This window comes from Sinocyclocheilus grahami, unplaced genomic scaffold (genome assembly GCF_001515645.1).
Source record: "Sinocyclocheilus grahami isolate Dianchi unplaced genomic scaffold, SAMN03320097.WGS_v1.1 scaffold497.1, whole genome shotgun sequence".
NCBI classification, from domain to species: domain Eukaryota; kingdom Metazoa; phylum Chordata; class Actinopteri; order Cypriniformes; family Cyprinidae; genus Sinocyclocheilus; species Sinocyclocheilus grahami.
In genome coordinates, this window is record NW_015505676.1 from 599856 (window position 1) to 614799 (window position 14944).

The 14944-nt window shown below is 37.9% G+C and overlaps 1 protein-coding gene across 1 annotated transcript in view; it reads right to left on the minus strand.

The window, feature by feature from the left end:
* Positions 1-1318: 1318 nt before the first annotated feature.
* Positions 1319-14944, minus strand: part of cadm2a (cell adhesion molecule 2a) — a 78845-nt gene continuing 65219 nt past the window's right edge. Inside the window, exons 8-10 of the mRNA XM_016236814.1 lie at positions 5023-5142; positions 4133-4299; positions 1319-3864 (exon numbers count right to left, since the gene is read on the minus strand). Coding sequence (XP_016092300.1) covers positions 4181-4299; positions 5023-5142 — 239 coding nt within the window. The 3' untranslated portion in view covers positions 1319-3864; positions 4133-4180. The remainder of the gene's footprint in view (positions 3865-4132; positions 4300-5022; positions 5143-14944) is intronic.

Below are 14944 nucleotides of genomic sequence, written 5' to 3' on the forward strand. Positions count from 1 at the left end.
TCAAGAGCTAGGGAGGCCGTTTCGCTTAAAAACCAGATACTCAATCTACCAGTGCACAGTATGCTACCCACTACATCTGCTTCACTGGCACGCAGAGGAGTTTTGCAACGTGAGAGGAACATGGTGAAATTTAAGTAGCGTTTGTCTGTTTATCTTTTACATTTGAACTACAGACGTTTCTGGACCTGTGTGTATTGTGTCGTCATCGGTGCAGCTAATTCTAGCAAGGTCATGCGAAAAACTGCGTTTCCTTCAAACTATTTGATCTTGACCTACTTGTAGCGTGTCTTTACTATGACAACTGCCCTCTTAGTGTAACTCATTTACAAGCTAAATTAGAGTGCATCTTTTTCTGGTCTAAATTTCACAACGGATCGTTACAGCAACTGGAGAGCTTTGCTTTATTATGCAGCTGTGTTTAAACAATATACAGCTTGTGTGATATGGATTGGAAACAAGCATATATACACACACTGGCATGAGCATTAAATAAACACTGAGATATTAGTGTGATTATAAGGATGTTTAAAACGCAGCATGATTGAGCAAATATAAATAAATTGGTATGATACCTGTATGTGTTAAAATAGAAAGAAAAACGCTTCATACCTGAGATGCAAAAAAATGCAGCGCATTACAATAATGCAACCGGGTGACATAAATTAAAAATTTTGATTAACAGTGTTACAGTTTCTGTTCTGGCCAGTTTGTTAAAAAGACTCTTTGCTAGATGTTCTTAATACACAAATTATTTTATTTCAGTGTATGAAATATTTTGAACTCTAAACCTTTTCAGTAAATGAAAGTTGATCAGAGTGAATGCTTTCTACTTTTTCACATTTCACTGTGATCATAAATGGTGCATTTTAGGGAGGCTTTCATTATTCTGCCAACATCTGCCTAATTGGTGTAGTCTATATTTTTATAGGAGGAGGAGAAATAACCCAGGTGCATTTTATTTAAACATATGGAACTTTTTTTCCCCAAATCATGTCTGTATCCACAACATAGTGAAACAGCAGTTGTAGATGAATTGTCTCTTGCAGGCTCTAAAAAATGTTTCTGACAAAAACCTAAGCTCTGTTCCAAAACCTAGTGAGATGCCTACACAGGGAACATCATTGCTCTAATGGAATCTCATAAGTGACCAATTCAAATTAACACACCATAACTGATTTCAGTACAAGCTTGCTGTTAGCATGTTTTGTAAATTCCACTGCAGTCACTAGCTGAACAAAAAACATCAAACTGGAAATGCGTTGGTGCATTAAAAACGTGAATGCGAGGTGACAATATAACATGCAATTTATAAAGGCGAGTTTGAAGGAAAAGAAACAACCAGGCATTGGGTGACCAGTCGTCGCTGAAACAAAACAACACAAAGCTCCCACTACAAACAAAAAGGCAATTATGGTGATAAAAGAAGCTGATTTATTTGTTCTTAGAAACGTTGAGTATGTCCTGTAACTGGTCAAAATCTGAGCAAGTGGATATATTTTCTTGATAATAGCATGTGATTTACTGACCACAAAGGCAGCATTAGGTCAGTGTCACAATCAGACAGACAAGTACCAAACATTGTTAGCAGTTATTATGCCAGACAGACGGCTTTCAGCCAATCCACATAACAAGAGAGGAAGTAGAAGGAAAAGAGAAATAAATTAAAGGTAATTGTGGCTTGAGTAGCATGTGAGTGGTTATGTTTAATTTCATAAGGCTTAAATAGTTTTTTTTTGTGTGCACTGATAAATGGTTTGGCCTTCAGAAGTATGTAATCTGACTGATAACACACAGCCCAGTGACTCTGTCAAAGGATACCATATTCCTAGCCATTAATATATTCACACATATTAGGGATACATGTGACGAGACAATTACATTTGAGTAACATTGTATATGGAAGTGATATGTGTTATTGTGGTGCATTAAAATGATAAAATGTAAAGCTTGACCATCTGTGGGTTTTATAAGCTTTGATATGTGAGAACGGAGACGGACTGCGAAAGCAAGTTTGAACACTAATCGTCATCATTTACAGGAAACGAACATCAGGTGAAGGTGATTTAAAAGTCTCCCATTCAACAAACACATAGCGTTGCTGTTTCATTAATTATTCCACTGCTGTCACAAATGCTGTCAATTGGTTTTCAATTAAGCAAAATTAAATAATTTACATTGCGAGTCGAACAAAAACATTCCTTCAAAAATGTTTTACCAAAATGGGATACTTGTACAGTATATACACGCCTTGAGCTAAAGCAAAGTTTATGAAGTTGTTGAGAATCTTTTATTGACAAATAAGATGGAAAAAAAAATGAACGATTTGTCCCCACCAATATTTAGATCAGCTAATATACAAACTTGATGGAATTAGGGATCCCAAAGTCTAACAACAATTTTCACTAGTTACCACATTTAGCAGATATATTATACAGCCTTAGCAAGGTTGTCTATTCATCATAGAAATCAACAAAAGAATAGAAAAAAGATACCGTAATTTCAAAAACACTTCCAAACATTAACATAACCTGTGACTTCAGTGAGCGTAAAGCGTACTGATGTCCAGTTTGGGTAATGAAAGTTAGTTATTTTTACTTCACAATTGCTGTATTAGACTGATTCATGAGTTGATGCGAGTCATTTGTGCTTATGTTTTGATTGGCCTAAACCTCACGCTGTAAAATGAGTGCTACACATGGGCAACGTTCTCTCAACGTTATTATAGTGTTTAGGTTAGCATAAAACGTTTTTGGGATCTTTAATGAACTGTATATATATCTGACCAGTGATGTGCAGGTTTAGGAGCACTGAAATAGTTGCACACTACTTGTTTTTGTTAAATATCACTTTCTGTGTGTTGTGAGATTTCTTGTGTTCGGCACAACGGTTGTGTAAACAGCTGAAAGGATAATATATATTTGTGGATCTGTTGTTATGAAAATGCTGTGTATGGGGGCCGATCAGTGCAGGAATAGACAGACTGCTGCAGAACCAAGCAGCATCATATACTACACAAACACACAACTGGGCTTGTTCTTTCTTTCTTTGCCTGGTTGCTAATTCACTAGCCTGCTATGGTTTATTTGGTGATCAGAGTTGGTAAACCTAACAGTTTCAACTAATTTAAAAATACAAGGTGATTTTCGGTGGAACACACTGAGACCTTCTGTGAAGCTATTCATTTACGTACCAATATCTACAGTTCAAGTACAAAATACTGATTTTAGCCATAGTGTGAGCTGTCGGTTTCACATCATGTAATGGTAATTTGGAAAATGGAGCTTCGCTACTGATAACATTATTAACACCTAAAAATCTGTAGAATAAAAAGGGAACCTCCCTCCCTCCAAGTCTGAGTATATGTTTACTACTGTACATCGTTTTTTGGGGGAGAAACATCACAATAAATGGATTCAGCATGAATCACAACCAAAAACCCAGCACAAAACATTTAAAAAAATCATAACGCTGAAGATAAAAAGCAAGCAACCAATCAGAGGCCTGACAAACATGAAGGCATTGACTGAAACTCAGAGGACATTTGTATATTTAGGCACTGTGAGAGGATGAAGGGCGAGTCCTTACTGAAAAATGGCTGCAGATTATTTTCTTTTTTTACATATTTGGAGATTTTGACTTTTTTTTACCACTTTGGGGTGTTTTACAGCTATTTAATGATTACAAAAGGTGACATCTTCAGCAAATAAGATGCTCGTAAAAAGTAGGAGGTGAGCTGTTATCGAAAAAAGCTAAAGAAATCCAAACTGAAATGAAAACAACAAACTGAACAGCATAGAAGGGTGAGAAGAAGCTTCCGCTGCTGTCTGAAGAAGTTCCTACACGGTGCAGGGGAAGGAACGAGAGGAGAGAGAGAGAGAGAGAGAGAGAGAGAGAGAGAGAGAGAGAGAGGAGCGCACCGCCACACACAGTATAAATGAAATACTCTTTCTTTTCCTCTGCGTGTGCGTGGTTGCCGTCAGCATTGATGATGGCTGTGTCTGCATCTGGGGCGTCATCCGCTCCTTTGGCCTCGTTTGTCAAATACGTGCCTGAAAAACACAGGATCCCGCGGCTATCTGAAGAAGTGCCCACGCTGCGTGGGGGAGAGAGCGAGAGGAGAGAGAGAGAGAGAGAGAGAGAGAGAGAGAGAGAGAGAGAGGAGCGCAGTGCCACTTGCAGTCTAAATGAAATACTCTTTCTTTTCCTCTGCGTGTGCGTGGTTGCCGTCAGCATTGATGATGGCTGTGTCTGCATCTGGGGCGTCATCCGCTCCTTTGGCCTCGTTTGTCAAATACGTGCCTGAAAAACACACACAAGGTCTTGATTTGAAGATATTTTTAATGTCACTGCAACTTTACAATACCTATTTATGTGGACTCTGGTAAAAAAAAAAATAAAGGGAACTAATAAAGTGCTGGAAACTTCAAAATGGCAATTCTATGTAAGAGAATTACTAAGTCCAAAAATCTGTTGACCACTTGTGAAAATGCAAATAATTTTTATGCACTACCTGTCAAAAATCTGCAATAATTATGATTTTGTAATGTCTCTGAAAGAAGTATCTTATGCTCACCAAGACTGCATTTATTTGATCAAATTACAGTAAAACAGTGATATTGTGAAATATTATTACACTTAAAAGAACTGTTTTCTATATTTTAAAATGTAATTTATTCCTGTTATGGTAAAGCTGAATTTTCAGCAGCAATTATGCTAGTCTTCAGTGTCACATGATTATTCAGAAATCATTCTAATATGCTGATATTCTAATATACCAGAGAATATAATTGTAATATTTAATACTAATAATGTATATAAAATGTTTTACATTTTATTTATTTTATTAAAATTTTAATAAATATCTTTTGTTTTCATTAAAAAATATTATACAACTTCAAAATGTCGCAGTATTTTTTTTTGCACCTATTTTTCATTCATTTTACAAAACCTTCTTTTGTTTTGATGATGTATTTTTGAGTATTACTGTGTCTACATTTTACAGAAATGTAAGAAAAATCGTACCTTTATGCCGTGCCAGGTAGCGTCCCAATACAATAATCAAGCACAAAGTTGCAAAGACGACAACAGCGACAATTCCACCAATCAGAGCATGGTCTGGCGGGCCTGGCAGGGCATTAGGATCTGTAAGAGAGAGAAAGAGGAGGAGGAAACATAGTTGGTGACCTTTCTCATTTCATCATACTTTTTTTTTCCCTTCCGAAACATCAGAAGGTTGACAACAAATATTTTGGACTAAAGCTTTAGCCCTCTCCTGGTCAAGGAGTTTAAAGTCTGTCTGAACTGACAGGTCGAGCCATATGGTGGTCTGACAGGGATCTATGCATGCCTAGAATGAAAGTAAAGAGGAAGACATGGGCCACAATAAACACTGTGTCGTCAGCTGCTCGTGACTAACAAACATACACTACATGGTCAAAAGTTGTTTGAGAAGGGTCACAAATTTCCTAGAGGACCGTCTTTACAGAAGCTGCAGAGGAAGGTCAACTTCCTATTAAAGCCAATAGTTTTGAGATGTAATGCTCAACATGCATATACATATTGGTGAGGTATTTGGGTATCCATATACTGTACTTTTTTGACCATACAGTCAAAATGGCATTTTTTCAATGCCATAGAATAACTATTATTTTCAATGAACAGTTTTTAAAAGAATAATTTTTCAGTGTAACGATATAAAAAACCTAAAGAAACTTTTTCCACTATTTGGAATGCAAAGGTTTGGATGTTGAAAGTGCTTCATGGAACCATAAGGGGCTTTTGCGCCAGAGGAACCTTTTCATAGTTCTTAGAACTATTGGTGGAAGAACACGCTTTTTGGCATGTTTGTGCCGCAGGAGCTAGGAACGTATTTAGTTTTAGAAACTCCATTTGGGGGAACTAAATGAGCGCCTACTTTAGAGTAGGGTCTAAAACCGTTCTATAGGAACTACCAGTGATGTACACTCTTAAAAATAAAGGCGCTTCAAAAGGTTCTTCAAGCGATGCCATAGAAGAACCATTTTTGGTTCCACAAAGAACCATTCAGTCAAAGGTTCTTTAAAGAACCATCTCTTTCTTACCTTTTTATAATCTGAAGAACCTTCTTTCACCACGAAGAACCATTTGTGAAACAGAAAGGTTCTTCTGATGTTAAAGGTTCTTTATGGAACCGTTTAGACAAAAAGGTTCTTCTATGGCATCGTGAAGCACCTTTATTTTTAAGAGTGTAAGTGTACGCTGATTGGCCAAACGCATACGAAAACACCGGTTACCCTGCATTTTTTTGAAATCATGAGTAAAAAACATTTACTCTGATAACGGCATTTACCTGTTATATGTAACACTGCAAGCTGTCATAGGAGATTTAGTCAGATTTTCATGCTCTTTCAATCACGTAAATTGTGCATTTACATTCCATCTCCGTTATCACGAAACTTACCATGCTGGTTAGTTCTTAGAACCCAGTTCCTAGAATTATGTGGTGCGAAAGCCCCTATAGATACCAAAAACAGAAACTTTATTTTTAAGAGTTTACAGAGTAGAATAAAGCTCTTGGTTACAGAAGACAAGACCTGCTGTTCAAATTGTGGGCTACTTCATTTCATCCCCGACCAGACAATGCTCCTGAACCTCCAAGAGTATTATTCATTTATAAGATGGGTTCATCTCCTTTCTCTCTCTGAGCTGTGGTTCTTTATTATGTCCCTGCTTAGTGCCATTTGGAGTGGTATATTATAATTGACAGCATGCGTTGCATCTGCCACAGCGTGTGCGTTTAATCCGGGCTGTGCTTTGTGCTGCGGGAGCTTCCTAACCACTGCCTGCAATTACTGTATCAGCCACACAAAGCCGGGATAAACTCAGGGCCAGAGAGGCATTCAAACAGTCCATCAGCTCTCATTTCGGTAATGGAGAATCCCACCTCAGATCGACATCGGCTGGGCGCACCGGCTCCATATCCCTCTGATTGACATCTCATAGACTGGCTGTTTTTTTCGCTCTCTCTCAATAATAGCATTTCTTCTCTTTGTTGTGTTTACAGGAGGAGTATACAAACCTACAAGCTGCATCTGACTTCCCTGTGACAATCAATCACAATAAAAAAACTAAATATGTGCAGATCTCTATCACCCTTTTAGCGGCTTGCTGAAATATGAAATGTGGAGTGGCTACTCGTATCCGACAGGCGCATGTTTCTGAATTTCCAATGGTGAAAAGCTATGGTATTAAACTCTCTACAATTTTATGACATCAATAAATCAAACTTAAGTCCCAAAAAGTATCGCCACTACAGGTGTGTGTGTGTGTGTGACTTTAGTTCAGCTATCAAAACAGCCTCACCTTTATGCCTCTTCAACCAGAGTTTTCACACTGAACTCTAGTTCTCAGTGATGTTTAACTAGGAAAAGTAACAAAACAAATTCTTGGCACTGCTATTCTAAATATCAGTACTGTGTTCACACACTTTTGTCCCTGAACATTAGACTGTGAATCTCAAGTACATCCCTCAGTGTTGTGATAATTAGCCCTTCTCTGTCCTCACTCTATTTTTATCAACACACAGTGGGGTTGCCGTGCTGAGTGTCGTCCTATAGGGCGACTCCATTGACACTGTGAGAGGCCTGGTAATCTCTAACTATATTAAGGATAATTTCTACAGTTAGAGAGAAGGAGTTACATAGTTCATTCCATTAGACAAAGCAAAACAAGTGTAGCATGCAGCTCCAGATCTCACACTTTCCCAGTGTGTGAATTATACAATGACTTTCAGAGGGGGTGGGTCAACTTTTATAGGATTTTTAAATACTTTTTAAAAGTCATTTTCAACTTTTTGAAGTCTGTGGTTATGCAACTCGTATTGTCTATATATATTCTTTCAAAGAAGTGATAAATAATGGAAAAGGGGGAAATGTCACAAATTAAACAGTCTAATGTTAAGAAAACCACATTTTTTCCTGAATAATCATGCAACGTAATTAATATATATACACTATATGTGTGTGTGTGTGTGCTGGTATACAGTGGGGAAAAAAAGTATTTAGTCAGCCACCAATTGTGCAAGTTTATGAGGACTCAAATGTGTATAATGACATGGGTACTACAACATAACAAAAATTTATGAGGACAGTTCCTGTGTCCCCGTAAAAAAAAAGACTTAAAAAACATACAGAACGGTGTCTTATGAAATTAAAAAATTGCCAGTAGTTTTCTGTTAGGGGTAGGGTTGGTGTATGGAGATATAAAATACAGTTTGTACAGTATAAAAACCATTATGCCTATGGAGAGTCCGCGTAAACCACAAATGCAAGTGTGTGTGTGTGATCAAAGTCTACCAGGGTCGGTTTACTTTTTTAATTTTCAGGGTATAAACTTTTAAGGTTTGTCTTATGCAACCTGTATTGTCTTGCGGTATCCCAGTGTCATAACCACTTGTAATATTTATATAATAGTATAAAAAGGCAGGAAAACTTGAAGACCAATTTTAACCATCATCTAATTTTAAGAAAATGCCACAAATCAAAAACTCTAATTTTAAGAAAACTCTACAATAATCATGCTACTTAATCATTAAAAAAAATATTTTTAAAAAGCAATTTTTATGTAGTGTTCAAAATCCTCTAGTGTCGAACATCTGAGGAAACGTTCCTCATATAAATATATACAATGAAAACTATTTGGATATGTACTTTACGATCTTTCATTTTGACTTTCTCTAGGTTGAGCTCAAGCTTTAACTTCTTCCCCAAACCCCTTGCAATTTGCACTCTGCACTTGGCTTACTATTTCTCTTTCTTAGCTTCTCATTTTCTGTCCTTGTGCACCACATGCAGGCTTAACTCATCAGAGCATTTGTCCTTAGACACACAATGGGCTTAACATAGTGGGATCCACCAGCAGAGAAGTGATATGTTTCCTCTCCCCCAGCACACATTATCTTTTAATAAGGCCTGCGACAGTCCTTCCCTTATGATCTAATATTGAAGCACCGCGCACGCACATTCCTATTTTAATATTCAGAATTTCTTCCCCTGACCCCTGCATTGTGTGGCTCTGGCAAATGTAACAAATTAACGACAGTGAAACCGCACCGCTCTGATGGTGTGGGATATAAACTCGCCAGCGGCGCATCTGAGAAGAGGTTTTCAATCCAGCAGCGGCTAAACAACATTGAAAACAGCACTAGCACCCAGCGCACACGAACCCTTGCGGTCACATTAATTCTTAAAGGAAACGGTTTCAGAGGAGAAACATGCAGGAAGCAGTCTTTTAACAAATCCACATGGCAGGGGTCATGAACAGGCCTCGGGGGGCAGGAGCAGCAGGGGCGGCCATGTTGTGCTCTTGTCGGGATGACATTTCAAGGTGAGCGCTACCATTAACTCCACATGCTAATTTGGGAGACTGGCACATGCTGTCTGGGAGATTATTTTTACGGTAATCTCTGCGATATTTGTATAAATGCCTTAAAGGGAGACGGTGAGCGTGGGCTGAGTGTAAAGTGAATGTAGAAAAGCAAACGTCAACGCTTCGGTGATCTTTACATCGGTGAGCTATTGAAGGACAGTGACAGAGAAAGTGCTGAACTGGAAAGCTTCACCTTCATGGTACAATCGAACACTGGAAATTAACATTTACAGGGCGACTGCTGATGTGCTTCCAAATTGAAAGGTGCAGAAAGACGGTTGGCCTACCGAAAGAATTGTAACATATCAAAACACTGCCCTCTATGCGGAAGGCAAATTCAATGGAAATCTCCCAATAAATCACCTAATATGAAAACCCAGCACAAGCTATTCAATGACATTTATGATTTCATTGCTGTACGCAGGATTTGCTCTAACTCTTGGATTCAAATGTTCCACCACAATCAACCAGAAGCAAACCAAATTACGCATAAATTGTAAAATGCAGTGGAATGGAAAGATAGTGTTATTAACCAAATTATGAGTTTAAGTGTGAGCTCATTAGACTTGATTAGAAACTCTGCTGGATATTGAGCTGTTTACCATAAGATACATCAACATTAGTCCTCTGTGTCTGAGAACATCTGCAAACCTCCACATTTAAAAGGGTTTTTAAAAAAAACATTTAAAAGGATTTAAAAATGTATGCCTCAGAATAAGGTTTATTTTGCTCATATTTTAATATTTTAGAGATTTTTATTTGCAAATTTTAAATGTAAGTGTAAAAATAATTTTCTCCTGTTTAACGTAACATGCAGCGATGACTATAAATAAGCCATTTCTAGGTACATTGTAACCAGTGGTGTGACTTTTAAGCGGGAATATCAGACAGAGTAACTTTAACCCTTTTTCACTTCCATTTGGTGACTCCATTTGCACAGAAATTGCACACTTCACTTTCAAATACATATAAAAGTTTATATTAAAGGTATAGTTCACCCAAAAACGAAAATTCTGTCATTAATTACTCACCCTCGTGTCGTTCCAAACCCATAAGACTTTCGTTCATCTTCATAACACAAAGTAAGATATTTTTGTTGAAATCCAAGAGCTTTCTGACCCTGCATAGACAGCAATGCAACTATCACGTTCAAGGCCCAGAAAGGTAGTTAGGACATGGTTAAAATAGTCCATGTGACATCAGTGTTTCAACTGTAATTTCATGAAGCTATGAGAATACTTTTTGTGAGCAAAGAAAACAAAAATAGCAACAATTTATTCTCTTCCGTGTGGATGTTCTGTCAGAAACAGAAGATTAATGTTGACTTATATTAGGGTAAACGTGCTATACTCCATTTGATAATGTGGATGGGTTTTGTGGACAAAAAGCATTTTTCTCCACTGATGATTATTTAAAAAGCTACACCAGCTGAGAAACTGCCATTGAGATGAATGGGAATTCTAACGGATGGCTTTCTCTAGGTATTATAGACCTTCTTAGGATCCGCAAGCCTGCAGAAACAGGTTAATAAAACATCCTACAATTATTTTATGAGTATTTTACAGTCTCTTGAACAATCTAAAAGCATAGCTTTGGCTGATTTCACAGTTAATGGGCACTACAGTGTCATTTCTTTCTAGGAAGCCATATGAATATTCTGCCTCAGTCAGACTTGAAGATCTTATAGTTCCTGTTCTCTTTCTGCATGTGCAGGCTCACTTCTCTTCATGACACATTGCAGCAGTAAAAGCCAGCCAATTAAATAATATTAGATGTCTCTAGGACTCTGTAAATATATAAATAAAGATAAATAATGGCTTAATGCACTGTTTATTAAGTCAATTATTCCCCATTTTCTGCTGAGAAAGAACATTTGACAATTGCGTCTAATGGAAAACTGTTACCAGGAAGAAAAAGAGGCTGTTATATTCGAGCTGTGTGGCCCTCATGAGGGCTCAATCTAGGAAATAAACATTAAACATCCAAATCAACCATTCCATCAATGCAGAAAAGAGAAAATAGCTAAATGCTCCTTGTCTGTCTTTCACATCCCTTTGCCCAGCACAGCAACCTCTAAAAATGACCTGTGAGTCTTTAGAGGGCTGATTTACATACCGGATGCTCTGGAGAGTTGATCTAATGCCAAACGAGGGCAAAGACAGGCCGCCGAGTTGGTCAGCACAGTTTAATTAGATTTTCAAAACTAATTACGGCTTCTAATTGTGGTTAAAAAGTGTGTCTGGAGAGAGACAGGATGATTGAACCCAAATAGGGAGAAAAAAGAAAACAAATACAGGTGTTCTCCACTGAGAGGCACGAGAAGGCAAGTCATTGAATGATTTGGAGACTTTACACTGTAACATTCATAATTAGGCCATCGTGCTTCAAACTTGATCTGCAGTGAATGGGAAATGGCGAGTGTTCATTTCAGCAAATCAAAGCAGCTCAGGGCTTCCAGAGGATTACTTAAAGTGTCTCCTTTCCACGGAAACAAAATGAATGAAGAGAGTCTTATTTGTAATTCATATTCGGTGGTAGAGTTTAAGGATTTTTCTTTTTTCCTTTCCTGTTATATTTTAAATTGTTACCATAAGTCTTCCCTCGACATGACTTAATGTGACAGATCATCAATAACCGCGTTGCGTGATCGAGGAAAAAGACCTTTGCATTACATTTTAATTCCTCCTGTGTTGTGTCATTTTCAGAAAGGAGAGAGAGGAGGGCGCTCAGGACTCCTTTCTCAATATTTAACTGACCCTCCAGGGACACGGCAGCTGAAACTTTGACTTATCCATTTAAACAGAGCCGGCTTCTGCTGGTGTCCTCTGGCAGCCCCTCCGAGGAAATGCTTTTTCATTCTGGAGCACACCTTTCTTGGAGTTCAAATCAATAATTCTGAGATGTTCATTGATATGAAGTTCAAAATCATTTTTATCCTATTGAGAATAAGCAGCAGGATGAATGATTTCCAAGATGAAATTCTCCTTCGGTGCTTCTAAAACCCTATTCGGGATTCGTTTTCTGGATATATGTCTCTAAAGCAACTGTCTGTAATATTTAGTGTTAATTCATACAGGATAAGTAATGTCTGTAAAAATCTCAGAGATGGACTGTGCCCAGGGGCACTGCAAATATTATATATTTTTTAGATATCTTAAATTCCACTTTTTGGGGAGATAATAATTATATTTTAAGAGCTTTGCTGCTGTGCCAAGAAAGAAAATTGCAGCAATTTTGAAGACTTTTAGACCAAGCAGAAACCTCTATAAACGGTCATTTACTATGGCTAATGGTCACTTACCTGCTATTTAGCAAGGACAAACAGGACAAATATTAAAGTCACCTAATTAATATTCATAAGCCAAGCTTATAAGATTTATAATAAGTTAGAATGAGTCCATTTCACATCATTCCTAAACCCCTAGTTGTGCTTACTGCTTTTACGCTTTGACATCACACATAACTGACCTATCACAAAATGTTTTTCACTGTGTGTACTAAGTATGCAGGAAATATTAAACATGAGCATATATTTCCGGTTAACTGGCAAAACAATTATTCGCATTTCAGACAAAATGTAGCCAAACAGCAATTGTATATTGTACTCACACATTTAAAAGTTGGGTATATTTGCTATTTTTCTTGTTCTTATTCTTTTTGTTGTTAGGAAAAAAAATTCCCTCCATCACTTTGTTTCAATCCTAAAACGACATGCTTGTGTACTCTTTGCACTTTGCTAAACAGAAAGAACACAATCCTTTCTATCTCTTTCACATGAGTAACAAATGTCAAATGCATTAAGGAACCATATGAAATTCATTTGAAAGGTTTTTTCCTAATTTTCTTAAATAAATGTTTTCGGTTTAAGGTTGTAGCATCATTTTTACAAATGTTTTTTATACAAAATCATCACGGCTACTTCGTCATTTTAATCATGCAGAATTGCCTTGTGATTCACACATTCACAGCTACAAGCAGTCATGTGACTTGAAGAAATAACTCAAGAAACTCAAAACGTGGCTCTAGCACTAATTGGATGAACAAAGCTTTCCAGGGCTGCACATACTGCTTGCAGAACAGGAACAAAGTGTTGGAACTTGCAAATGACTCTCTGAGGATTGCTCCTTTGTTTGCTTCTTACTGGGATTACAGCCCATGAACAAGGCCGTATCCAGGCCACAACTGACAGGCGCACGTCTGCCTATTACGCTCCTGTGGTGTGGCCATGTTGAGTAATTGCTGGGTTTCTGGTCAACGCTTCAAGAAACATATGTTCCACTCCGCACTGTGAGACTCCTTGCAGGAGGCTAGTAGTCTCCCGCCATGTATAACGAGTCTTTTTGACAAAGGGTCTTGGAGGAATCCACAGTGACCTACAGCGGAAATAATAGGACATAATTCTAAATGTTTTTTTTTTTCAAGCCAACATATTTCAAAGCTTCAAAATCTTCAGTACTTCCACGATAGCCCTTTCTCTGTTTATGTCCTGGAGTTAAATCCAATTAAGCCGGGTAATTCTTGGCAGACGCTGGACAAGTTAAAAAAGTTTTGTAATAATTTAGCAAAACTGCTGCGCTTTGTTGTCCTCTCTTTCATTTCTGGCCTTGGCTAATGAACCCAGACCCAGACCCTCCCTAAAACAGATAAATTTCTGCACTTTCCTCTCCCTGTCTAAAGACAAAAGGCATGACCAATCATTATCCCTGTAAAAGTGTCTCCGTGGGACAATAACGGCACCGGGGTCTACGGCAGTGCGCTTTCATGCTGATTATGAAAAGTGAGCTGTAAATATTTTAAATTCTCAGCATCCCCGGTACTTTATTCAACCTTTCAGCTTCATAAGGTTACAGCTAATTTGCAAGCCATAAAAACACATTTGGCAGATTTAACAGGGACGGGAGAGGCACTGATGGCATTGTCTGGGCCCCGTGTTCCTTTGAGGAAGAGTTATTATTCCCATTAAGCCTGGCAGAACGATGAGGCCAGAAATTCGCCACTGGTATGCTCCCATTGATCGTGGGCAGGAGAATGAGCTGCTAATGCATTTAGAGAAATAAGATCTGTTAACACCACAGACGTTCAGCATTACAAGCTTGGAGAGAAATCCTTTTCGACGGAGGGAATATGTGCGGTATTTCTTCACAAGTTGCTGATTCCATTCTGGTTTTAAAGGATAATTTCAGCATAACGTGGCATAAAACTGGGATATCTTGAGGAACAGGAACATACTGATGCCGGATAAACTTTAATCTTGTATCAAAGACAACAAAATCCCATGTTTAGTCCAAGTTATCCTCAAATTTAACCAAGTAAGCCACTTTGAAGAATGGAACCGTGAGAAACAATGATACAACACAAGCACAGCCTTTCTGTTTTCGTGTACAAACTTCCCTTAAAGTTGCACCAACAGGGCTGCACCCCTCACAGGTCACACGGAACTAGGTAGACATTCAAACGACCTTATGGAGAGTCCATGGGGAGTGTGAAATTTTTTTTGATACACCTTATAAATCACACTGTCTATATTTAGCTGAAACAT